Below are 24,592 nucleotides of genomic sequence, written 5' to 3' on the forward strand. Positions count from 1 at the left end.
TAATAGGAGTTGAGGCACGGTTGGCTGTAAATTTCAGAAAAAAAAAAACAGCCAACTAAAACATAAAATTGATCTGTATCTATCAGAGACAGTCACAAATTGTGTGTTTTTACGTAATCTTATTAGAAATTCGGTTTATAAACGTGATGTAGATATGCACAGTGAGTTTTTTCCCCTCTAAAAATATTTGTTTTTGTTTACCGGATTAAATTTTGGAATTTTAGTAATTTCCGCCGAATCATTTATCGATCGGCTTATCAAACAGCAGCTTTTGTATATGTGCATGCACAGATAAAAGTTGCTTGCGGCAGCGTGTGAACACGACCTAACGGATTAAATTTTGAAAATGCGGCAGAAGTGACGATTTATCAGCTTAAACAGGGAACGTCATTTCCATAAGTTACACAACCGCGATTTCGTGTGGCGATACGCACAATAAATAAATTAAATCATTATACATTTAAATATGTAATTATAATAATAACACGTTGCGTCAAATCTCGGATCTCTCACGGAATCAAACTTTTAAATTTCGACGCGTTTGATAAACTTTTACAAGCTAAAGAAATAACGAGCCCATGATGTTATCAGGAGTCGGTTTTCTTAATGATGGAAAAACTGGAAATGACTTTATGGTGGCCTGTGCATGTTAAAAGGTCAGCGATCGGGAAACTTCGAAATAGCATGCTATTTTATTTATTTGTAATTTTTTTCGTCATAAACCACTTTGGTGGTTACATATGCAAAGGGTTGTTCTAAGAATGATCTTGATCACACCTAAATTAACTGCAAACATACAACCCCTATCACACGTCAGCCCGAATTAAATTTATTCAAATTAAATCGTCAGATCTGGCGAATTCTGTTCGCACGTTTAAAAACCGAGTGACCCAAATAAGTAGTTCAGATATATTTTTAGGCTCTGTCAGATTATTATCAGTTCATCCGACGTGCATAATTTGCAAATTGAAAGAGATATAATTAACTAATAATCAAAAGCGAAGTTTAATTTGTTTGGAGAAATGAAGTTTAAATTATTCCTATTCTATTATTTATATCTCGACGATCCCGAAATGAAATGCAAATTGTGAGGGATTTGGTATCCTGGTAGTTAGTGTTTCTAGGAAGAACAGCGAACTTCAAAGTGGAAATAAACTCTGCCATCATCTTAGCTTTGAGTAAAACCACCCAGTAATTAATTCTTCCGTAGAACTGAAACGAAATACGTCTGTCAAAAGATTGCAGAAACAAAGGAGAATATGAAAATGTAGAACTGATTATCTCCGTAAGTAAACTGTCCTGGAAATTCGTGTTACCAATATCCGTGATATATGGGTAAAACTAATCAATTTGAAAAAATAAAACGCTCGGTTATTGACACCTTCATTGTGTTTGTTATCACCTAAGTACTCATAATAAATAATAGCTTCATTGTTATAATTTATAATAGTGTTACTGTTGATGATGAAACCAGTGTCATTTCATCACTATTTATTTGCACAGTCAAGGTGCATTTTATGCGTAGGTGTATGCGTTCATGGATTTTCGTCGCTCCACCGACTTCAAATTTAATCCCAGTTAATTCTTGATTAAAAATGATTTATTGTCACATTTATTTTATTTTAATTAGCATAATTGCTTTAATTATTGTGCATAATTTATGCAAATAGAACACTAAATTTAAAATAACTGTTGGTATGTATGTTCTTATAAATAATAAATTACTAGTTTTATCTGTCTTTCAGCAGGCAGTAAAAATTTTTGTTTATGTTGGCTTGTTAATATGAACATCAAATTATAATTTCGATTCCTGCAAGAGATAAGCTATAATGGTTATAATCAAGGAGTTATGTTTTGGGCGGCTGCTGTTTGTTCGACTTTGTTCTGTTTTAATCACTTTCCGAAAATTTTCACTACGTCAAACATGTATTTATTTTTTCATGGAAGAACCTGTTCTTATAATGCAATGTGGATAAAATTGTTCCATCAATTTTATAGCGGTCAGGTGCGATTTTTGATACGTTTCTAACTGTATATATTTTTTGTTCAAAAATATCACAAATTTGTAGCAAATTAGTTATTGAAAAATATTCAGAACACTTTATTTTAGTCCACCAATTATATACGTATTCAACACAATTGAGTATTTTATCATTATCATGACAGACGACAAAAAGTGTTATTTTAACACTTGTTTTTCGTTGTTGTTAAAAAATTTCTTGCCAGAATACTTTTGTGTGAATTTTTTCATGTCCATGAAGAGCCTGTTCTAAGCCTTTTTTGCGTATGAAAATAACTACAGCTGAAATAAATTTTTAGACTTTGGTACTATGTACACTTGAAGTAATAGGTTTTTTTTTGTTGCAGGTCTGATTCAGTTCTTTCATGTTTGCATTCTGCATGTTTTGGACTACTTAATATTAAAAACTGCTTTGGTATGTATCCTTTTGTCCCTTTCTTTTTCAGTTTTTTAGTTAAATGTAATTACAAAAGCGAAAAATTGCACCAGAAATTTTAAAAATATTACGATACGGTCTTTTCTACATATAAACGGACTACATTAAAATGAAATGTAAAATGTAATTCTTTGAAATGCGGGCGGTGAACTCGAAATAAACAAATTTTGCGTATTGTACTTTTTTTTTTTTTAATTTAAAGCATGCGAAACCTCCGGAAATTGGATGAAATTAATTATTAAAGGATCTGCCGCTTACTGCTTGTTATTGTATTGTTTTCTTTGTAATTGTTTAATTATTTTCGAATGAAAAATACCTGCAAACAGGTTAGATTCACGTCTGGAGCTGACTACACAATTGTACATCGCTGAACTTAGGTCGGGTTCATTTTCTCTCCCATATTGGTTTGATCTTAAATTTACAAATTGTACAAAACTTTTTTCGGTTGAGTTGATATTTTCATGTTTTCTCGACGTTTCACGATCTCTAGAGTATGAAAAAATAGATTGCCGTCCGTTTGTCTGTCTACCGTCTGTCCGGATTTTTATTAGACAGATATTCCGAAACTGCTGGACCGATTGTTGTCAAATTTTGTATGTAAAATTTGTCTAATCATCCCCACTAACAAAATTTTGTATAATAAATATAGCTTAAATTTTATAAAATAGTATACTCCTACACTTGTGCTTTATGAATCCGCTCTGTTTTTGTTTATTATTATTATTATTATTGTTGTTTTTGTTTAAAGCTACTCAGCCACGTAAACCAACCTAACGGTATTGACGTAAGGAGGTCTGGATGATGGATGAAAAGTCAGCGGTTGCGCTCAGTGTTTCTAATTTTTTTTTTAACAAATCGAGAACGGTGTATCCCATTTTCTCGAAAATTTAAGAATACAGTAATGTCGCGCCCGCCTATATTTAATAATAATAAAATAATAGTCATCATATTAATAGTTCCTCACCCAAAATAATATTCGGATCGTTTCGATCCAATTTGTTTAAGGAGACAAAATCAAATAAATTTCATTTTTTTTAACAGAAATGCATGCAACCGCTCATGCTTGACATCTGGACGTACTAATCGTCGAGTTTTTAGGAAGTATAAACATAAACACTCGAATTTAAGCAGGTTATTATTACTGAGAAGACATTTCTCCCATTGATTATTTAATTTAAATGTATGTTACATTGCAGAACGTAGCAATTTGTGGCCCCATGTCGCAGGTACTGCAGTGGTCTTATTTTTTTAGCTTTATAATCTTATGTTATTATTACTACTTTAACAGTTTTAATCCAAGTCGAACGACATTCACCCAAAAACATGACAGTGTTTTAACAATTTACTTGTTAAAAAGCCGTATATCATTTTTGTTTATAAACATAAAAAAAATATTAAGTAGCAACTCCCATGTGATTTTTTTAATTTCTGCTCTAATTGACCATGCAGTGTACGTCAGCGCAGCGGTGCAATTGAACCGTCATAACTAACTAGAGCAAGAATTTAAAAAATCACCCGACAGTTATTAGACAAAGCGTTTTAATTAAATAAAGTACATTTTTGGTCATAAATTTAGTAGATAATATCATTTTCGAAGCATTTTTTTGTAGAACAGTGGGTCCTGTGAATAATAAGTCTTTTAGCAGGACTTTTCAGTAAAATTTGGCAGAATATGATTGTTTTATAAACCAATTGCAGTTCATTTCATCGTACAGAACAAAATAATTGCGCCATTTTAACAAAAAAAAAATCATCGTGTGACTTTTTAAAAATAAGAATTTTGTACACTTGAGTCGTGGCCTGGATAAGCAATAGGTATATAATGCACTTTTTTATTAATAAATCTGTAATTATTTTATTACTGATTTCTAAAATACTTGTTTAATGTTCTGCCAAATTTCATTTGAACATTTCTGCCAGAAAACTTATTAACGTTATTATTATTAATGGCGACAAGTTGAACCATTACACTCTTTATATATGTACTATATTAGAATCCTATAAAATAGCTCAATCATGCATGAAATTTAAAATAAAAATTATGGATTAATAAAAGACTAAATACACAAACATTACAAATATTGTACGTACTATTACTGCTAGAAATGTTGGAAATATTAACAGCTTATCATCGATTTATAAGAAAGGAACGAATACTGAAATTTTGTTATTATCAATTTCCCAATAATTCGAACTACACTTAAAATTTTAAAGTAATCGATTCGCTAGTTACTGTAGAATACATTTCCAACACATAAACGACAGACAGACTGACGGGAACGAAAACCTACATTTTCATTTTCTGTGAGCTGTGGAATACACGAGCGACACATTAATTGTTAACCAGTCCTAACATTTCCTTTAGGCATTGTTAAAAAAAATAAACATAATAATCACAAGAAAATTATACTGTTAGAGAAAAAAAAAAGTTTAAGCAGTAAAATTATAATCAAACAAATCTCTATACCTAGGGTAAAAAATCAAACGGATTCATAAACCATAAATACAGGAGTGTGCTATTTTATAAAAGTTAATAGAATTTATCAAGCAATTATCATTATCTGTCTAATAAAAAAGACGACCGACAGACGAAAAAGACAGAATTTTTTTTTCAGATTCTAGAAGGTAAAAAGTACCACCATTGCAGGAGTTAAAAAAAATAGTACCAGAGATAGTGGTTTTCAATTTAATCTACAATACATGATCGTTTTCCGGGTTGAGAGTTTCGCCTCTGGTATGGATGACATAGGTACTGAGTTACTGTGCTCTTTTGCCTTATTCTTAACCCTGCTCCTGAAGATGCCACTTACGAAAATGTGCGAAACGTTGAGCCTAAAAACTCAATTTACACGGTTCCAACCCGGAAAACGATCATGTATTGATTCCGATCGTGGAAGGCTCCGAAATTAATCTAAAATAGTTGTGTGATTTTTACGTAGGACACACTCTTCTATCAACATGATACATTAGAAATTGTTTTGTTAAGAAATAAAACAGTTAAATTAACTACTATAATTTTAAACTAATATAATTATTATTATTATTATTATTATTATTAATAAAAGATAAAGGGCAGAGGGCAAGCCCTGTTATGCCCACGGAACTGTACAATTATAACAATATGTAACTAATCTTTAATTATTACCACAATAGTTCGCTGTCAGCCATTTTTGCTGTTCTAGGTTATCGTAGCAAATCTACTTGAATTATTTTTCTTACCACAATTTTCCTTGCTGATGGTGTTTTTGGAAATAATTATTGTTATAGTTATAACTGTATTCTATCGCGGTCGCCATGTGTAACTGTGCTCTAGGTTTCGTGGTCGATTGTAGTGTTTATTTTGCTTTAGTTATTTAAATACTTCAGTGGGTTTTGTTGCTAACGTTAGTTGAAAGGCTCAGGCAGTCTTTTTGAGCTGTTTGGTAATCGTTTAGTTTTGTTTTTAAGTTTTATTAGTTTTGAGAATTTTTTCTTTATTTACAAATTTATTTCTGGTGCTGCCCACCAGGGGCGCCGGCGCCGGCGTGCGCAGTAGTCAGCTGATTTGTGTTTGTAAACTTTTAATTAAAATTCATGATGCTCTTTCCTTGTGGTAAATGTCTGGCGGTGATAGATATTGATAGGGCTGCTTTTATAACGTGTAGTGGTACTTGCGATAAGCGGTTTCACACTTCATGTGTTGATGTGCCTGCTGATCTTCATGAGAAGATAATTTCGTGTCCAGGGTTGTTTTGGAAGTGCACGGATTGCTGTCGCAGATGTTTTTCTATTGACCAGGTAGGTCTAATGGACTTATTACAACAGAAATATTCTGAAATGTTAAAAAATCTTGATAAGGTGTTTGAAGATTTAAAATCTAATTTTATCAGAACAGCAGTTGATAAAAATAATGATCCCCAAGTTACTGTTCCTTCCTATTCAGATATATTGAGTAACAATACTCAGCCAGCTATATTAATTAAACCTAAATCTGAACAAACGGCTGTCAAAACGAAAATTGATGTCAAAGAAAATATTAGTACAGTGGATATGCAGTTATCTCTGTCCAAAGTTAAGTCGGTCAAAGATGGGGGCGTGGTAGTGGGTTTTTCGTCAAGGGAGGAAAATCTTCGCTTTAAAAAAGCTGCAAAGGAGAAACTTTCTGATAATTATGAAATACGTGAACTAAAAGGTGTTCAGCCTCGTGTAAAAATTGTGGGCTTAAATCAAATTTACAAAGAAAATGAGATTGTTGAGTATGTAGAGCACGCGGTTAGAAACAATTCTACTGACATTAATTTAGCGTCTGAATGTACTTTTATTAAATTATGGCCCACGAAGAAAAATCCTAAAATTTATCAGGTTTTGGTGCAATTAGATAGAAAATCTTATGATTTTCTAATGAATGCTGGGGGACTGTTTATAGGATATGATCACTGTTCTGTTTTTGATGCGGTACAAATCTTAAGATGTTTTAATTGTAATGGCTATCATCACAGTTCCAAAAGTTGTAAAAGCCTTAAATCTTGTCCTAGGTGTGCGATGAACGATCATGCTGTTAGGGATTGTACTGCTGAGCATTTGAAATGTGTTAATTGTTTGACTGCAATAGAGAAAGAGAATTTAGATGTTGACCCCAACCATGCGGCATGGGATGTTTTGTGTCCTGTTTTTATAAAAGCAGTTGAAAAGTTTAAAAAGGACATCCTTTTTAAGCAGTGACTATCTCCCTTTGCAAGGAACAGTGATTTTAAACAGGTAAATCATAACTCCCCACTGTTAATATACTATCAAAATGTCCGTGGCTTAAACTCTAAAACTGTTGAGTTTTATAATAATGTTTTATTGTCTAATTTTGATGTTATTGCATTATCTGAAACTTGGCTTCACCAAGAATTTCAAAATAGTGAACTTTTTTCTTCTAACTTTGTGGTGTTTCGGAAGGATAGGAATTTTAAATCACTGAATTTGTCTAGGGGTGGAGGTGTTTTATTAGCCGTTAAATCCTCCTTATCTGTTAAACCAATTAATATAAATGATGACATTATGAAACTTTTGGGTAAAATTGATATTGTAGGTGTAGAACTTTCTATTGCTGGAAAATCGGTGTTTATTTTTTCAATTTATTTTCCTCCTGATGTTAGTTCTGATCATTTTTCTACTTTTGCTGATGTGATACATTCATTTCATTTTATTTATGGATCCAATATAATATTTATTGGAGACTTTAATATTCCTGATTTTCATTGTAACTATAATTCTGGTCATATTTCAGGTCCGATAGTTCCCATAATGCTTCTAATGGAAAGCTTAAAACTGAAACAATATAATTCTATTCTTAATATAAAAAATAGACTACTTGATTTAGTGTTGTCTAATGTACCTTGCTTAGTATCAAATTGTGAAGACTATATTGTTTCAATTGATGATCACCATCCCCCATTACTAATTACAGTCAATGATTTATGTAAAGCTAAATGTAAATATATAACACCTAAATCTAGAATCTATGATTACAACTTTTACAAAGTTGAGATGAATTCTCTAAAAGATGAGCTTACTAAGGTAGACTGGTCTTTCTTAAGTGAATGCAGTGATGTGAATTTAGCATGTTCCTTATTTTATAATAAGCTGTATGAGATATTTGATTTGATAATTCCAAGACGCCGTCATTGCAAAAGAGAATATCCTCCTTGGTTTTCGAATCAGCTTATTAATAAAATTAAGAAAAAATTTAAATTGTGGCATGCGTATAAAACTCAAAATGATTTTTCAGTTTATGAACAATTTAAAGTCTTAAGGAGAGATATTAAAAGAGAAACCTTGAAGCTATATAAACAATATGTGTTAAACCTAGAAAATAATATCTCAAAGGATTGCAATAAGTTCTGGCAATTTATTAAGTTGAAGAAGAAAGGGACGGGTATTCCTGTTAGTATGACTTACAAAGGAGAGTGTGTTGATGGACCTGAATCGATTGCGAAATCTTTTGCAGCTCATTTTAAGTCAGCCTATTGTTCGAATATTAATAACTCTAATTTCAGATATGATTTTGATTCTCTGTCCTGCTGGTCTTTAAATATGGTGTCAGAACAGAATGTTGTGAAAGCCATTTTAAGATTAAAACCTAAGTACACTGTAGGCCATGATGGGGTTCCAGCTATTTTAATTAGAGAATGCGCTTCGAATTTTAGTGAACCTTTGATGACGTTATTCAATTTGGCGTTAAAACTGAATACATTTCCAAATTTATGGAAATCAGCCATGATCTTACCTATTTTCAAAAAAGATGATCCTACAATAATTGAAAATTACAGACCGGTTTCCTTACTTAATAATTTTTCAAAAATTTTTGAATATCTAATTTTTGACTGTATTCTATATAATGTAAAGAACCATTTATCTGAGTGTCAACATGGTTTTTTTGAGGGCAGGTCTACTGTTACTAATTTGTGTATGTTTACGCAGTTTGTTTCAAAAAATTTAGATTCACGTTTACAGATTGACACTATATACACAGACTTCTCAAAAGCGTTTGACAGGCTCCAACACAAGGTACTTATTGAAAAACTTGGTAAATTGGGTTGTTCTCAAGATTTCTTGTATTTTCTTGGTTCTTATTTAACAGGTCGTAGTCTTTCTGTTTGTGTACATGGTTACTTTTCGGAAGAATTCACAGCTTTTTCGGGCGTTCCGCAGGGGTCTGTGTTGGGTCCGCTGCTCTTTAATATATTTATTAATGACATTACTCAAGTTTTGACTGTGCCATGCTTATTGTATGCTGATGACATGAAACTATTTTCGGTTATAAGAGGTGTAGATGACTGCATAGAATTGCAAAACAACATCAACAGGGTTGTTGCTTGGGGAAAAAAGAACAGCTTGCTTCTGAACGGTAAGAAATGTGTAGCTAAGACATTCAGCAACAAAGTGAGCAATATTCTCTACGACTATGCAGTTGATAATTTAATATTAGATAGACCAGTGACTGTTGAAGATCTTGGTGTGACATTTGATAGCAAATTAAGCTTTACGGATCACATGCTTAAAATCTGCAAAAAAGCATATGCAGTATATGGTTGCATTCTAAGGAATACTAAAGATTTCAATAATATAACAACATTGTTGCATATATATAGGACGTGCATTCGGAGTATAATCGAATATGCAAATATTGTTTGGTTTCCTTATCAAAAGAAGTATGTAAATATGTTGGAAAAAGTTCAAAGACGTTTTTTAAAATATATTTGCTTCAGAGAAGATAGTGTATATCCTCCTTTAGGAGTTGAACAATCTAAGCTACTTGAAAGATTTTCTATTTTAAGTTTATCTGATAGATATAAAACTACCACTGTGTACTTCTTATATAAAATCTTAAATTTTAAAATAAACTGTTCAGATCTGTTATATCAAATTGAATTCCATATTAATAAACGTTTTCTTGCAACCAGAGTGCACAATGTGTTCTACATGTCCACACCTCGAACCGATTTTCTACGATTCTCACCTATGTATAACATGTTGAGATTGGGTAATTCTGCACAAAGGACTGTAGATCTATTTAATACAAATCCTAATCAATTAAGACTAATAGATGTGAAATATTTATAAACCTACTTAATGATGGCATGTTGTGTGTATGTTCTGTAATTGGGTTTTAACCTGTAGAGCATACTAACATATAATAATATAATAATAATAATAATAATAATAATAATAATAGCCATGACGATATACAACGCTCTAGGCCCGTGCCATTATTACACATCTTAGCAGGCGAAGGGGGTACACCGGCCTAAGAGTTTAATGGCTTTATAGTGATTCTACTCATATTCAGATGGCGATGAAGTTGGTAAGTCAGAAATGGCATAACACAATTTGTGTGTGTCTCAGCTAGTCTCTTAGGCCCGAATATTCTCTAGCCCCGTGGAACGTTTATGTGTTATCCTGACTGTGTTGAAAAATTTACCAGGATGTCTACTTGGACATTGACAACTCCACCATCATATTATAATTAACATTTATACAAAATATTGTAAACATGAAAGCTTGAATAAATCTATTTGATTTAAAATTCGGAAATTGATATGTTTTCATGTAATTAAACGAAAAATTGAGCAAGGTTGGTTGCATACTACATTCGCAATGATTTGCAACACTTACAACAGAACACAGCGGCTTTACAATTAAGCTTTCATCTTGAGAACAGCAATGCAAATCTTAAGTTTTATATTTTCGTTTATTTAGTCTCGAATTCAACGGTTTTGCAATTCTGCATTCCTGTTTGCAGAAAGCAATTACTTGCACGTTTGTGTTTACTCTCGAGTTAAAAATACGAGCTGTGAATTTAAGACATTTTTTATTATATTATAAAATTTAATACAATATTAACATGTAAAGTCAGTGTTTAAAATTACAAAAATATCAAAAATTATCACAACTTGTAAACAAAACAAAAAAAAAACAAAAGAGACAGCTGATCCACTAGTTTCATCTTCGCTTAGTTCTCTGATACTGGATCCAGTTGTACACGTCTCGACCACTGCGATCAGAGAAGAGCTGGTTCGTTTCAACAAATTCTGCACACAGCTTCGGTGGTGCCAAATGACCCCTGGATATGTATTGCGAAAAATGTCTCTGCATTAAAGACATTTGCTCTGAGGTGAATGGTTTCTTTCCTCTTCTCTTTACAGGAGTTATTTGCAATTTCTGCTTTATCTCCGCGATTGTCGTTTTTCTTGGTGATTTCTGCGATTTTGGTGACTTCGTGTTCAAAGTTCCCCTGTGACTCGATATTTTTTTCTTTGGTGTTTCAATCCTCCGGTCTTCAGTACTGGCTCTCGCTATAAAAAATATCAGCAATGATATACAATTTTCTAGACTTTTCAGCATACGTACCCCCTACTTTTTCAGAAAGCGCTTCTTGTGTAGTATGTGTAACTTTGTCACACTTTCGACGATCCGAAGGCACTTCAGTAATATTGTCTGTAGTATAACATTCTATCACACCTGATTGTGAGACTTGAGTGTCTGTTGATACCTCCTGCATGAGGTTCGTTTCCATTCTGTTGATTGTACTTTCTGTTGAACAGGTAGTTTCAAACGAATCCAAACTGAGATTGTCTCCTAATAATTCTTCAGAGGTAATATGATCGTCTAACGCCGGATCCTCTTCAGGTACTGGTAAATCTTGTGCAATAGTGAGTATTTCGTCGAGACTTTTACCTCTGTATGAAAAGAGTTCTTCTCCATCTACGATAGTCAAAAATTTTGCCCACCCTGTTAGTTGAAATAAAAGTTCGTCTTGTCGATATACTTGTTCATGGACTTTCTGACTATGACCCATCAATTTTGCAATCTGACCGATTTCATTGTCATTCATTGTTAACAATTGGGAAAGGGTTGCGACTTGTTTTCTTAAATAAGTGGAACGTAAAAGATGCGGTTCTTCAGCACCACATTTCTCTGAGTAATCTCTTAAAACAACTGAAGCATCGATAAACATCGCTCTCGTAGGTATACCAAAAAGGTAATTGTTTGAATAGGGAACACCAGCTTCTTTTCGATATTGGAGAAACATATCTAGATACCTACAACACAATCAAAAATCTTTTAAAAAGTAGAAAAATCAAAGTACTCATTTACCTGCATTGATTTTCGTCCAACAGCACATGTAATATATGTAGACGCTTTCCAATCAAAGTCATAACTTTGTATTTATTCGCTAACTCCCGTTGATACATTGGAAGGGATTGAAGTATTTCATCATCAAGTTCGATTTTTTTGTTATACAATTCCAACGACATACTTGCAACTTCACTGACTCTACGTCTATTGTACACAATAACTCTTGCCAACGCAGCCTTTCCTAATTTTAGCCATGTGTCGAAATCGAAACCGTCCTGTAACCGTTGATACGCCTGCTCCGCTTCAGAAACTATCAATGTGGAAAATAATTTAACGTCCTTTGCCTTTGGTAAATTATGTAATTTGGCTGCTTTTCTTTGCAAGCTGGTTCGACCAGCTGACCTGCCAACATAGATTCCATAGTTTTTATCATGGAGAGTTTTGAAATTGTCGAAACGGCCACGCTCTTCACATTGTGTGGGAAGATTATGAGTTAAATAATCAACGTTAAGTGCGTCTAAAAGAAATGTAATACTCGATCGTAAAGCTTTTGCCAGACTTGGCTTTCCAAACTCGCCTGTTTCCTTGTCAAGTGAACACAAATTGAAAACTCCCTCTAGTAAGGCATCATAACCTCCATAGAGTATCAGATCTTCAAAATCCAGAATGGAGGGGTTTATGTCTTTAACATCTAAAATCAATCGTGCCATTCTACGCAAATGTTGGCGATCGTTCTTTAATGCGCTGTATGAACCACGATGCATTAAGGAATATCTTTCAGCAACAAGTTTCAAACATTTATCTTCTAATATCTCGTGTAGAATTAGCCCAACTTGAACAGGCTCTAAGAAAGCGAGAAAAAGTTTCTGACTGAAAGAATTCGCTGTAAATTCCTTCTGGATAATCTTAAAGCGAGCTTCTTTAAGCACATTTCTTCTATTTGGTGGCCGTCCAGTACATTTGCGTTCATGTCGAGCAAAGTTTCTGGTCATTATTTCACCAAAACAATTTGGGCAAGTAATTAAATTGGAGGCTTGTCCTGTCACTACTCTCCTTATAGCAATTTTTTCCTCACAGGTGGCATTTTTGTTAAAATTATAATCACCCTTTCGCCTGATCTCTCGTAACGCAGCATTCCGTTCCACACTATTAGCTTTCATAGTCATAATATTTTTCACTTCTTCCTGATCTTTGTGTTTTCGAAGAATATGTGAAGACATTTCAACAAAAAACTGTTCACAGAAATAACAACAATGGCGTTTTCCTTTGGTTTTTGACGTTAATGGGTTTACTAGGGCAGAAGAACCACAATCCATAATTAACGGTGTTATGAACTTACGTTCCTCTTCAATCGGCAGTTCCTCCCCTATTAATTTTCCGACGGGGAGACAGTAACGAACTTTCACTTGGATTTCACGTTCGCCAAAATTTCTAGACAGCAGCACAAGTGTTCTGTTTTTGTCGGAAAGTTTATTACCTACAACAAAAATTAAACTTCGATTTGCATTTTTTTGTTACTATACATACATTTATGGTCTGTCGCGGGCAAACCAGAATACAAAAATCCGCTGATGGTATTGTCATCTCCACTGCAAGCATCACAAACGTAATGCCCTTCATGTAAAACGGTGTGTATCTTCATTGAAACGAAACATTTCTTTATATAAATGGTCAAATGAGCGGAAATCCTGCAGTTTGATTCTTCAACAGGCGAAACCAATGGCGTAAACATCAAGTCAAAGTCTTCATTGCGGTTCGAGGTAGTGGGCATTGAAGAACTACTTGAACTTTGTCCTTCTATAAATATTTGAAAAATTATTAGAACATTATAAACGACTAATATTAGGTATAACGTAAGTTGTAAAAATCTCTACAGATGAGAGTAACTTACTTTTCAAATGGCATTGCATACATTATTTATTGGGTTGTTCCAGAGAATTATACAGGGTTAGTATAAAGTCCCGAAACGTTTGAATAACTTTGTTATTTGAAAAGTTTTTTTTTCTGAAATTTGCTTTGGATGTATAATTAAACATGGCAACTTTAATGGAACACCCAGATGTTGTTTCACTAGAAATAAACAAGTTGATAATTTCTGAAATTAGTTTTTTATTCTGCATCAGAAAATGCCAAAAAACCTGTATGTTGTAATCAATGCAATCAATGTTGTAGGTATATATCCAAAAAAAATTTCAGCAAAAAACTTTTCAAATAAAGTTATTCGCCCGTTCCGGGACTTTATACTAACCCTGTATATTAAAATATACTACATTTAGGTATCAGGCATAGCTAGAAAAAATTTTTCTAGTTATTTAAAAAAAAAAGTTTTGGTATGCCAAAAGTCTTATTTGCAACTTACATAACACCCGATTGGTGGTTTGGAGTTTAACATTTGAGTTAAGAAAAGATTTTTCAGATGGACGAATAAAAATATGTGATGGATGTGTGTAAGTTGTTTGTTTTCAAAAATGTGTAATATTGGTTTATGTTTATGCACGAAAGTATATTGGAAATAGCATATGTATAATGTATAGGTAATTAGTGTTACATGTGTTATGTAAGTTACGTTTATTATGTTAAGTTAGGTACTAATCATTTTTATAGCATCTTTGGAAATGTTAGCAAGAAAGCTAACGAAAAAAAATTGACATTTTAATAAAATTGATCAGAATCCGAGAAAATAGAAACCTGAGTTTAAGACAAGAGTAAAAAAATCTAAGTCGGCCATTAAAAAGACGTTTTGGATTTTTTTTACAAAAAGCCTGAATATTTCGTAATTATAATTACTTAATGAAATACCTACCTCCTTCAAACAATCTTTTCTTGCAAGTCTGTAACTGAGACTTCGTGTGCTCAGATGTTTCGCCATTTTCATCGCTTTCTTCTGACACTTCAGAAGTTGGCTCATATTCTTCGTCGGTAGCATTACTTTGGAAAGGTTCTTCGTCGCTGTCACTTATCTCGTATCGGCTGCAGGGTACGTATTCAAAAACGATCTCTTCTATTGGTCGCACCAAATCAACTTGCCAACATTCTGTGTCCTCTAAATGTTGTTTTGCCAATTTCAAAACATTCAGATCTATAGAAGAAGATTGACATGAAATAGATTGATTATAAAGAGTAGAAATGAGTTACCTGAACTACTCATTATAACATTGTCCAGCATCCTTTTTTTGAGTGTTTTATGCCATATTTGAAAGATTTTAGGAGTTCCCTCTGAATATGTCAGGTGATGGGTAAGACGTTTTTTTTTTCTGAAAAATAAGTGATGAACTCGTTAAGACCATAACACAAACACTGGTTCTAAAATTTCTTGGGCGAAACGAAAAAGAAAAAATGCGAAAACATGACAATTTTTTGCTTTGAGCCAGATACACCTTGCCACATATTGGTGTATCGAACTTTTGAAATATCGTGTTTTAATTTTTTTGTTTTGAAGCAAGAAAACAAAATTCCCGTTTTGTTTCTATTTTGAAACCGGAAAACGGGTTTTTCCTGCTTGTTAAGTATTTTTGTTTGAAGCGAATAATTACATAATTATAAGTACCAAATGAAGTTCCAAGATTCCACTACTGATCACAAGCTAAATTTCTAACAATTTTCTACGAAAGCAAAAAGCGAAACTACTTACCAATGCAATCTTTTGACTTCAGTCATTGAAGCGCACAAGGGATCAGGGCAGAAATATAAAACTGTGTCGTCCTCTTCTAAGACCACCACTCTGGCATGAGATAAGCATTGTTCACAAATAACATGCCCGCATGTGACTAAGTAGAAAGACTTACTGGGCAACAATGGCAATCTACAGGAGTGGCATACAATTTTTCCTAATAAAAAAAAGTGAAAAATAAAATGTCAAACACATTTTGTCATAACATACTCATGAGGGGCAACGGATAGTTTTCTTGAGGCTTACAGACTACACATGTTTTTCTTATACAAGTTTCTGTTCTTGTGAGCTCCCTTGTACACATATGATTCTGGATATCTGCTTTATAACTATTTGTTATAACATAGGCTAGCCGACGCAGTTCGATATTAATATTTTGTGAAAAAGGCATCTCCTCACTTTCAACCTGCTCTATTTCCTGCGGAGTTAAATTATGTACCATGATGCACTTTAAACTGCCCAAACATTGGATCTTGTTACATATAATAAATTCATGGCGGTATTTGCACTGAACCCTTCTACATCTCTTCATTAAGAACTCTCTGCAGGGAGTGGGTGTTAAAATTCTAAAAACGAGATCATATAGCACATAAAATTTCAGCGGATCGAACCGATGAGCTACTGAAGCTGATCGATTAAATTGGAGTCAAAGACGAAAAATTAAAAAAAAAAGTACCAATAAAAGAAAGTGGACAACTTCCCTCCTCTATTTGGCCTCTGCATACAGGGCATTGAGGCATATCACGTGCAATCAATTCTCTTAAACAACCTTCGCAAGTACTATGCATACAAGGGTTCAAAATGCACCAAGAGGTCATGCTTATTTCGGAGAAACAGACTGGACAAATAAACTTATCATTTTCTTGTTCCTCTATTGTCCTATGAGTAAATTTGCATTTGCTTCCGTATTTACAGTTGCCGAATTGTTTAAATTCTTGACAAATGCCCGAAATTTGTAATGTTCTCAACGTCTCGTACCTCATGGTGTCGCTTTGATATAGCGTTTCTCTGTACTGGATTTCATCTTTTGAGGACACATGAAGGTATCGACAGTACTCTCTATGACATCTCTCCATTTGAAAGTCCCGACAGAACTTATAGGGATGCTTTAAATTGCACATCGGATCTTTACATTCCCCCTTCGAGAATTTCGTACAATAACTACGACAAAAATAAATACTGAAACTTTGACTTGAAGTGTTGCACTTTAATCAAAATATAATCTAGTGTTGAAAAATTGTGACTTCAAAGAGATTAATTAAAAACTGTTTTCAGGGAACAATTTGAATATACACCGTTTTTTTAGGAGTTGCGTATTTTTTACTTTTATACAGGATGGCAGGTTTGAATTGCCAAACGTTAACGCAAGCTGTATCACTTCAAATCAAGCAAGAAATCATCCTTAAGAAGTTGGGGTCGCAAATGTGCTGTTATCGACCTTGCCAATTTTGCCGTTAGTACTCTTTCTGACCCTGCGTTAATAGATCCTCAAAAGCGTATTTTAATTCGGATTGGAGCAAACTATGGCCCCAACTTCTTAATAATTGTTGGTTTGTTTTGACGTGATAATGCAGCTTGTGTTATCGTTTGACACTTTGTATAACATAAAATTGTAAGTGAATTATTTTAAAATGAAATCAAAACATGCATGTTGAACTTACTATTTCTAAATTTCACGTAAACAATACGTTACTGTACTTTTTATCTTCTGTTAATGGGAAGAATATATCCAATAATTACAAAATTAAAAAAATGCTGATATGTACTTATCATTTTTGTTATTTTTTTGTTCTATATCGCTGCTTTTCTAAATGTGCATGTCCAGAGTTTCCCTCACTTTCAGAGTATTCTAATTTTTTTATTATTACCTATTCGTAGTTTTTTCAAAATACTTTTTAATGAGATATTACAAATTTCGCAGGGCGAGTCATTTACCGCGCGTTCCTTGATGTTTCATCAATTATTAGAAATGATAATTTATTTTTGAAATTCCGATGCCACGTTGGCACGCTATTCCAATTTTCTTCAATTTTTTTGGGAATGAAAGTATTCACAAATAAAATCGCAGCAGGGTTATTTTTTAAATTTGTGTAACAAGATTTTGTGGAAAGACGCGCTTTGTTGTGGTATAAATAAAATTAAATCTTCATGTACATAATGTTTATCAAAAAAATAAGTATTACAATTTTCAAATAACGATATTCCAATTTTTTCAAATACAACATCATGTATTTTATTATCGCATCTCATTCTATTTTTTGTTTTCTTCCCCATTTGTTAAGTATTTTCTATATTTAAAGTTGAGAGTTCCTATGTTTTTTTTTTTACTTTTTTAAGAGACATTGACATATTGAAAAAATGAGCACAAAATTAGAATAAGATATCGTAATAAAACACTGTGTGCTAATGGAAAAATATAAATATCCATATTTGTAAATTGTATTAAACTATCAGAACTTTTTTAAACAATGGGTATTTTAAAATTTGATTTAATTGGTACGACAACAAAGTGCCAAATATTGTAACACACAATTTGCGATTTTTTTGATAACTCTTTCATTGTCGAAAGAATTAAAAAAAAAAGGAATAACGTGGCAACCTCGCAATCGATTTTAAATGATAAATTATGCTTATAAAAACCAGGAAATGGCTAGTAAATGTAGAAATATATGGGCGTTTCATTAAAAAAAAAAAAAAACAAGCAGTGTCCCAACCCTAATAAACTGAAGATTCTGAGTTAAATAAAAATAATTTTAGCATACAGCCCTCAAAGTATCGTAAATTTTGGTGCTTGACTTTTTTTCTAACAATTTATGAGTTATCGATGACCGCGTGTTTTGTGACTCACCCTGTATAATGATATGAAATTTTTGCGATAAAATTCAGGTCTGTTAGAAGAAGAAAGAAAGCAAGCCAATACAACTAGATTTTAATAACTACCCAAGCTCTAATCTACTCCCACTACTAGCACTATTAACATATACTCTTTTCTACTGTGTTGTTAAATAACTGCGTAACACATTAGACAAATTTTTTGATTAATTGAAGCCAATGGACTTAAAATATATTCAAATTGATAGCAGGGCGTTCCGATTTTATTGTTCTGTTGTATAACTGACGCGAAGTAGTTTTTATCATTTGCGAAAGTTGCAGACTCGATATTGTCCCTAGACCAGGGTTGGCCTGACTTTTTGATTTAAATCGTAATTTAAACCAAGTATTTTTTTTTTAATCATTGATTTAAATCATTCTTGATTTTTTAAATTTTCTTTTTGAATTACGAGCATATAATGCATGTTACAGTCTTTTAAATGCAATTTAATTCAATAAGGGTACTACCTGAGTGCCGCCGCAATTTACGTAGATTTTTCCGGGACACCACGAAGGCGAAAGATCCGTTACAATTTACAAGTACAATCCAATTCTCCTAACTTTGGCAGTGTCGTAAATTAATAGCAAAAAACAAGCATCTGGCATGTTTACGTTTACGTCTACAATGGATGCAGACCCTTTCAAGCTTTCAATAAAAGAAACTGACAATGGTTTTACGACACTTTCCCAAAATTAATAGAATTAGACTCTTGGAACGTAAAGTATTTATTTCGTCAGCTGCAGTTTACATTTGCCGATAGAGGCACGATTCAAACTAGGCAGAGCCGCATTTGTGAATGTATGAAAATACCTAGAAAATGAAAATTACAACAACTACTAAAATATAGCTTTTAAAAACTGAATAAAAATAATTAAAAGTTAAAATTTAGTTACATAACTTTTAATTTTTGTCTCACTACTTTTGAAGTTTGAATTACTGTGGGTAACCGAAAAACTAAAAAAATCAAAGAAAAATTAAAAACATTAAAAAAAACAAAAAAAATGTAATTTAAAAACTAATCATTGATTTTTGATTTTTTTTTTAATCCGATTTTTTCCAACCCTGACATAGACATATATGTATTTATAAAAATTTAGCAAACTAGCATTAGCATTTTTATTGTTTTACTCTTAGAAAGCCATTTTTGTGAAAAATTTTGTTTTTGTCGTAGAAGCTTATCGATTGAAATCAAACTGTATCACTACAAGAGCAGCATAAAAATGCAAGTACTAAAAACAATCTACAACATTTTTCAACTTTCGTATTCCTTATGGGCAGCATATGTTTTTAAACTTTAACAAAAGCAATAGTAAGTTAAAAATTTGAAAAAGAAAAAAATACCAGGCTACGGCAAAAACGTTGAAACAAGATCAATTTAATAACACTAACAGAAAGATCGCTAAGAAATAAATATCTGAATTTTTATGATAACGGAACTTTAATGTTGTTTTAGATGTAATTTTTTTCAAGTCTGAGGTCATTGATAAATGAGCTTTTTTTCTTGATTACCAATATGGATCAACCACATAATTTAACAGTATTTCTAACTGAATTCAAAAAGATGGCACACTGAAATACATTTACTTTTAAATATGAAAGTATTCTCTATTCAGGCCCTTATTTTACGCCACCCGACTCTACGACTACTTTTGCGTTAAAATTAAGTTTTTGATTTTTTTTATAATTACTTTGTGTGGTTAATGGCGGTCGTCATTCAACAAATACATCGGACTAATGATACACAACTAAAATGTATAAAAATCTAAGTGAAAAAATGACCACCAAACCACTGTGGCCGGAACTCCCCTAGCGTTATCTGCACAACACGTTTTGTTCAACAATTTAAGCCAAAGTATAGAATCACCAGAAATTATTGTTATTGAAGTGCGTAATAAAAAAAATTATTCACCTACCTTTCTCTAGAACGACCTAGGCCAGAACTTCCTGCTTCCGAGTCACACATATTGTGATAAAATTCACTTTTTTTACGTAACAACGATGGCAGAATAAACAACGATGGCAGAATAAACAACGATGGCAGAATAAACAACGATGGCAGAATAAACAACGATGGCACAATAAACAACAATAGCGTGATAACAACAACAGCGGCTACATTCGACTCTTCGTTACAACTACAAATTGGAGACTGACGGGACGCGGTGGTAGGCTGGTAGGTTGGCGGCAAGTGCAGTAGACAGTATTGCACAATATTATTACACTTGCTACAGATTTCCAAGGTCAACGAGACAACGCTGGATGCATCAGATGCAGATGCATCGTTCCCTAATTTGATTTAAATGTTTGCAGTAAAATAACGATGAGTAACATTTTCATGCTGGCATATAACGCAGACAAATAAACTTTAAAATTATTCAATACGCTACGATACTGCTATCAATGGTTACCTATTTATCAGTAAAAAATTAGAAATTTGTCATTCTCGTTAATATTTTGAGCCTCAATAAAGTGGCAACAGCGCTGAAAATTTCAATTCAAGTCAATTTTTAATTAAAAAAGCGATATTCTGTTTAACATTAAAATAACAGAGACGTTAATCTCTTACTATCTTATTTGTAAATATGCAAATTAAGTTTCGCATTGCTGTTCGCAATATGAATGGAAAATTGCAACACCGTTTTGGTAATACCAAACGAGAATTCTAATAATATAACCTATAAATTTTTGACTTTATTTCTGCTTTCAGGACTAAGAGACTTCTCTTAGCGGTGTTACGGGGATAAGCACGTTATGATACGATTTCACCTTTGATGCCTAAATAATTATTACTTAACAAGATATTCCGCTTCCTTTTAGGGATGAATATTAAATTTTGATTTGGAACTTTTGAAAGTCAAGTTCTTACTGAAAATTCTATTTTTATGAATCATTACAAAAAAATTGTTACAAAACAACGAAAGCGGCTTCATAAATTTACGTATCTATTCTAGAAATTGGTATATTCAGAAAAATGCAGTTTGTTGAGTTAACTATTAAAATTTTGGTAATGACGGAACGCGTCCTATGAAAAAAAATGCTTCTTTAATTTCAAAACGTGTATTTAACTCGAGAGTAAATAAACGTAAAGATAAATATGCAACTTAAGTTTAGCATAGCTGTTCGCTTCATGAATGCAAAATTGCAACACCCTTTTGGCAATACAAACAGAAATGCTAATAACATAACTTCAAAATTTTTGGCCCAATTTACGTTTTCGATCCAAATAGCCGTCTCTTATCGTATGAGGATCGCGGAAATAAAGCACCTTAAGCAAATTTATAGACGTTTACGAATAAATGATTATTTAATCACACATTCCGTTTTTACATTCTGACTGTTAGACAGATTTTGAAAACTCTGAATATAGCTGCTAATATAAGTTAGTATAAATTTTGGACGCTGTGACTTACAAACGATGAACGCCGTACTTTATACATTCTGATTTATAACCAACGCGCGGAGTTGTGTTTCATACGCTCGATCCAGTGCTGTCGCGGCGATAGTTTGATTACAAATATATTTTTCTTTTGGACTACATCAACATAATATAACATTTTGGAGACCACAAATGTGTGGTCCTGTGTTTGAAAAATTAAAAATTGCATCGAGTATTTTTATTTGAAGTAATATAGTAATCAGTGTTGGGGACAGATACTTTTAAAAGTATCTAGATACAGATACAGATATATGGAAGATAAAAGTATCTAGATACAGATTGTTTTCGACTTTTTCGAAATGTATCTAGATACAAGATACAAGAAAACAGATACTTTTTGAAACTTTGGCGAATAAAATAACTGAAAACTTTTTATGTATTTTTTTATGTATTGTTTAATGAATTTTTTAAAATTAACAACATTTCAAAAGTATTATCACCTAAATTATTTCTTCGTGGTGTCAGAATTTGGTTTCCAGTACTAAACACCCGTTCCACAGGTGCAGAAGAAGGGATTGTGGTATTAAATTTAAAAAATAAACATTTTACAGTTGCATAGTTATGCAAGACTGAAAAATCTTTTCTTTTTTCCTGCAAATAGGCCATCGCTTCGCTATTCGCCAAATTTTGTACCGCTTCCTCGGATACGTAATTGCGAATAATATGATTCTTACATTCAATCTTTTGAATATGAAATTATGAACCATGCAGATGATATATATTAATTAATGACACTGATGACAGTAATTTATTGTAGACACTACTGTTTCCGTCGGATATTATTTTGCCATAAATTAGACCATACATACATAATTTCCTAAACCCTTCTAAAACAACGTCCACTTCCATAGCAGTAGAAGTGCCTTTATAATGTTTAGAACATGTGAAATTTATTTTTAAACTCTCATTGATTGATGTGTCGCAAATTGTCCAATATTTATTACGTACGCTTAAAAAGAATATGTTTTTTTGTTTTTATTCCCACACTGTCCAAATTGTGTTTGAGTATATCTAATAATTATCTCCAGCATTAAAATTATTATTTCAAAAGAATACCGGAAATGATTATTCTGTGCTGAAGGTCTGTTGGCGGCAACCTGTCATAAATTATTATTCTTCAATATCGGCTTACGATGTTTTTATGACCATGTCCGGTATTCGTCTATCCCGGTGCCGCAGGTATATACATTTTATGAAGCATTGCTGGTTCCGTTTAAGGCAAAATAAGTACAATTTCTTAGAAAGGTATTTAAATCCCTTATAGGATCAAAGGCTGCCTGGCAGGCAGAAATCGCCAGAGTGCAACTTTAAATTTTCAGATTTTTGTTGAAACTCATTTTATTTTAATCTCGTTTCACGATTTCTGAGAATATATCACGAATCACGATAAATTATTCTACGGAAGGTTGTAAAAATATTAATTTTATTGCCCAAGATAATTAATTACATTTAAACATAATCGGCACATTCTAGGGCAAAACGAACCTGCCAAGCCCGCCTCGCGTTAGGTCCAACAATGAAAAAGTGAAGAAATGACACATGTGGCAACAGGAAAAGGTGCTACATTTGTCCGAAAAATAAAGATATAAAACAGTAACAAATATGCAATTTATGCGAGAGAAATGTATGTATTGAACATTCGATTAGTCGATTACAAACTAATTTGTGCTAATTGAAAACATTAATCATTATGTAACACGCAATTATTATTTTCTAAAAATAATAACATACCTTAAACACATATTTTCACTATTAAAATTACTCTTATTTTTAATAACACAAATACAAACAGCGGGCCTACCGGACCCGGGTTGCTCAGGTACACAGCAGGGGCGGCTGGTCAGGGGCGGCAGGGTCGGCCACGCCGTACCAGTCATTTTAAAATACTTAGTAAGCGTTGAAATTAGAAAATAAAAAAAGAAATAAAGTTTGAATGTACGTTAGGATAGATCATATATATTAAAAATATATTTTATTATGTTGTAGGTACAAAATAAAGCATTTGTTGCTAATTTTAAATGCTGATAAACACGCTTTGCCGGCGAGATTTCGGCAAGCCGTACCCAGGAATGCATTATGCTCGATGTTTCGACTTCGTAGCAGCTTACGGTTTCATCGTTCTCTTTGTCTAGTACACTGTAGTAGACAAAGACCTGGCGGAACGTATGTTGTGCCAGGTCCGGCGAAATCCTCCTTCGCCGTACCCAGCAACGCGAATTTAGTTTTTAAAACGCTTAATATTTAAGATAGCTAACCAAATTACAAGACAATAACGGCTTCGATGTTCTTCAGTGCATACTATTTTTTTTTAAATAATAATTGTCGATTTAATACATTTTTCTGTGTATGAATAATAAACGAAAAAAATTACATTAAATTATCTAAAATTTTATTTTTCGTACATAACTTAGCTACACCATAAATGCGCTTTTTCTGTATTTTTAGCATCTAAGCGTTTTCAGATATTTCAGAAACGAATTTAAAGTTTTAAATCATTTTAATTTTTCAATTATTCAATTAATTTATTTGACAATTTGTCATATACATTAAAA

At 32.7% G+C, this 24,592-nt stretch overlaps 1 protein-coding gene and 1 long non-coding RNA gene across 5 annotated transcripts; one reads left to right on the top strand and one right to left on the bottom strand.

Moving 5' to 3' along the window:
- The first annotated feature begins 10,153 nt into the window (after positions 1-10,153).
- LOC135135680 (uncharacterized) lies at positions 10,154-10,517 on the top strand. Its single transcript, XR_010281619.1, has 2 exons — positions 10,154-10,287; positions 10,341-10,517. It is a non-coding gene; the product is annotated as an uncharacterized LOC135135680 (long non-coding RNA).
- A 260-nt stretch (positions 10,518-10,777) lies between these two features.
- LOC135135678 (uncharacterized) lies at positions 10,778-20,821 on the bottom strand. 4 transcript variants are annotated; one of them, XM_064064818.1, is made up of 10 exons: positions 20,518-20,821; positions 15,943-16,893; positions 15,694-15,889; positions 15,198-15,316; positions 14,866-15,141; positions 13,590-13,859; positions 12,640-13,539; positions 12,081-12,579; positions 11,334-12,025; positions 10,778-11,278 (listed from the first exon to the last, which is right to left on the bottom strand). In XM_064064818.1, exons 4-10 carry the CDS (start codon positions 15,226-15,228, stop codon positions 10,926-10,928), a joined length of 3,021 nt encoding a protein of 1,006 aa, XP_063920888.1. In that variant the 5' UTR covers positions 15,229-15,316; positions 15,694-15,889; positions 15,943-16,893; positions 20,518-20,821; the 3' UTR covers positions 10,778-10,925. The 4 variants fall into 4 exon arrangements, with proteins under 4 accessions (XP_063920888.1, XP_063920886.1, XP_063920887.1 ...); XM_064064816.1 differs by having other exon boundaries at positions 12,081-13,539; positions 15,943-16,298; positions 16,409-16,893; positions 20,518-20,818; XM_064064817.1 differs by having other exon boundaries at positions 12,081-13,539; positions 15,943-16,298; positions 20,518-20,818.
- Positions 20,822-24,592: the final 3,771 nt, after the last annotated feature.

Source organism: Zophobas morio, unplaced genomic scaffold (genome assembly GCF_036711695.1).
Source record: "Zophobas morio isolate AGI-343-1 ecotype UQ-CSIRO unplaced genomic scaffold, CSIRO_AGI_Zmor_V1 ptg000024l, whole genome shotgun sequence".
In the NCBI taxonomy this organism is placed as follows: Eukaryota; Metazoa; Arthropoda; class Insecta; order Coleoptera; family Tenebrionidae; genus Zophobas; species Zophobas morio.

Bases quoted from the DNA above. Each gene is read 5' to 3' on its own strand.
- LOC135135678 (XM_064064817.1), bottom strand. From the start codon at position 15,228: ATGCTGGACAATGTTATAATGAGTAGTTCAG. The intron at 13,540-13,589 runs GTATGTATAGTA...TTTTTGTTGTAG, and splicing joins GCCCGCGACAGACCATAAAT to GTAATAAACTTTCCGACAAA. The intron at 12,026-12,080 runs GTAAATGAGTAC...ATTGTGTTGTAG, and splicing joins TTGGACGAAAATCAATGCAG to GTATCTAGATATGTTTCTCC.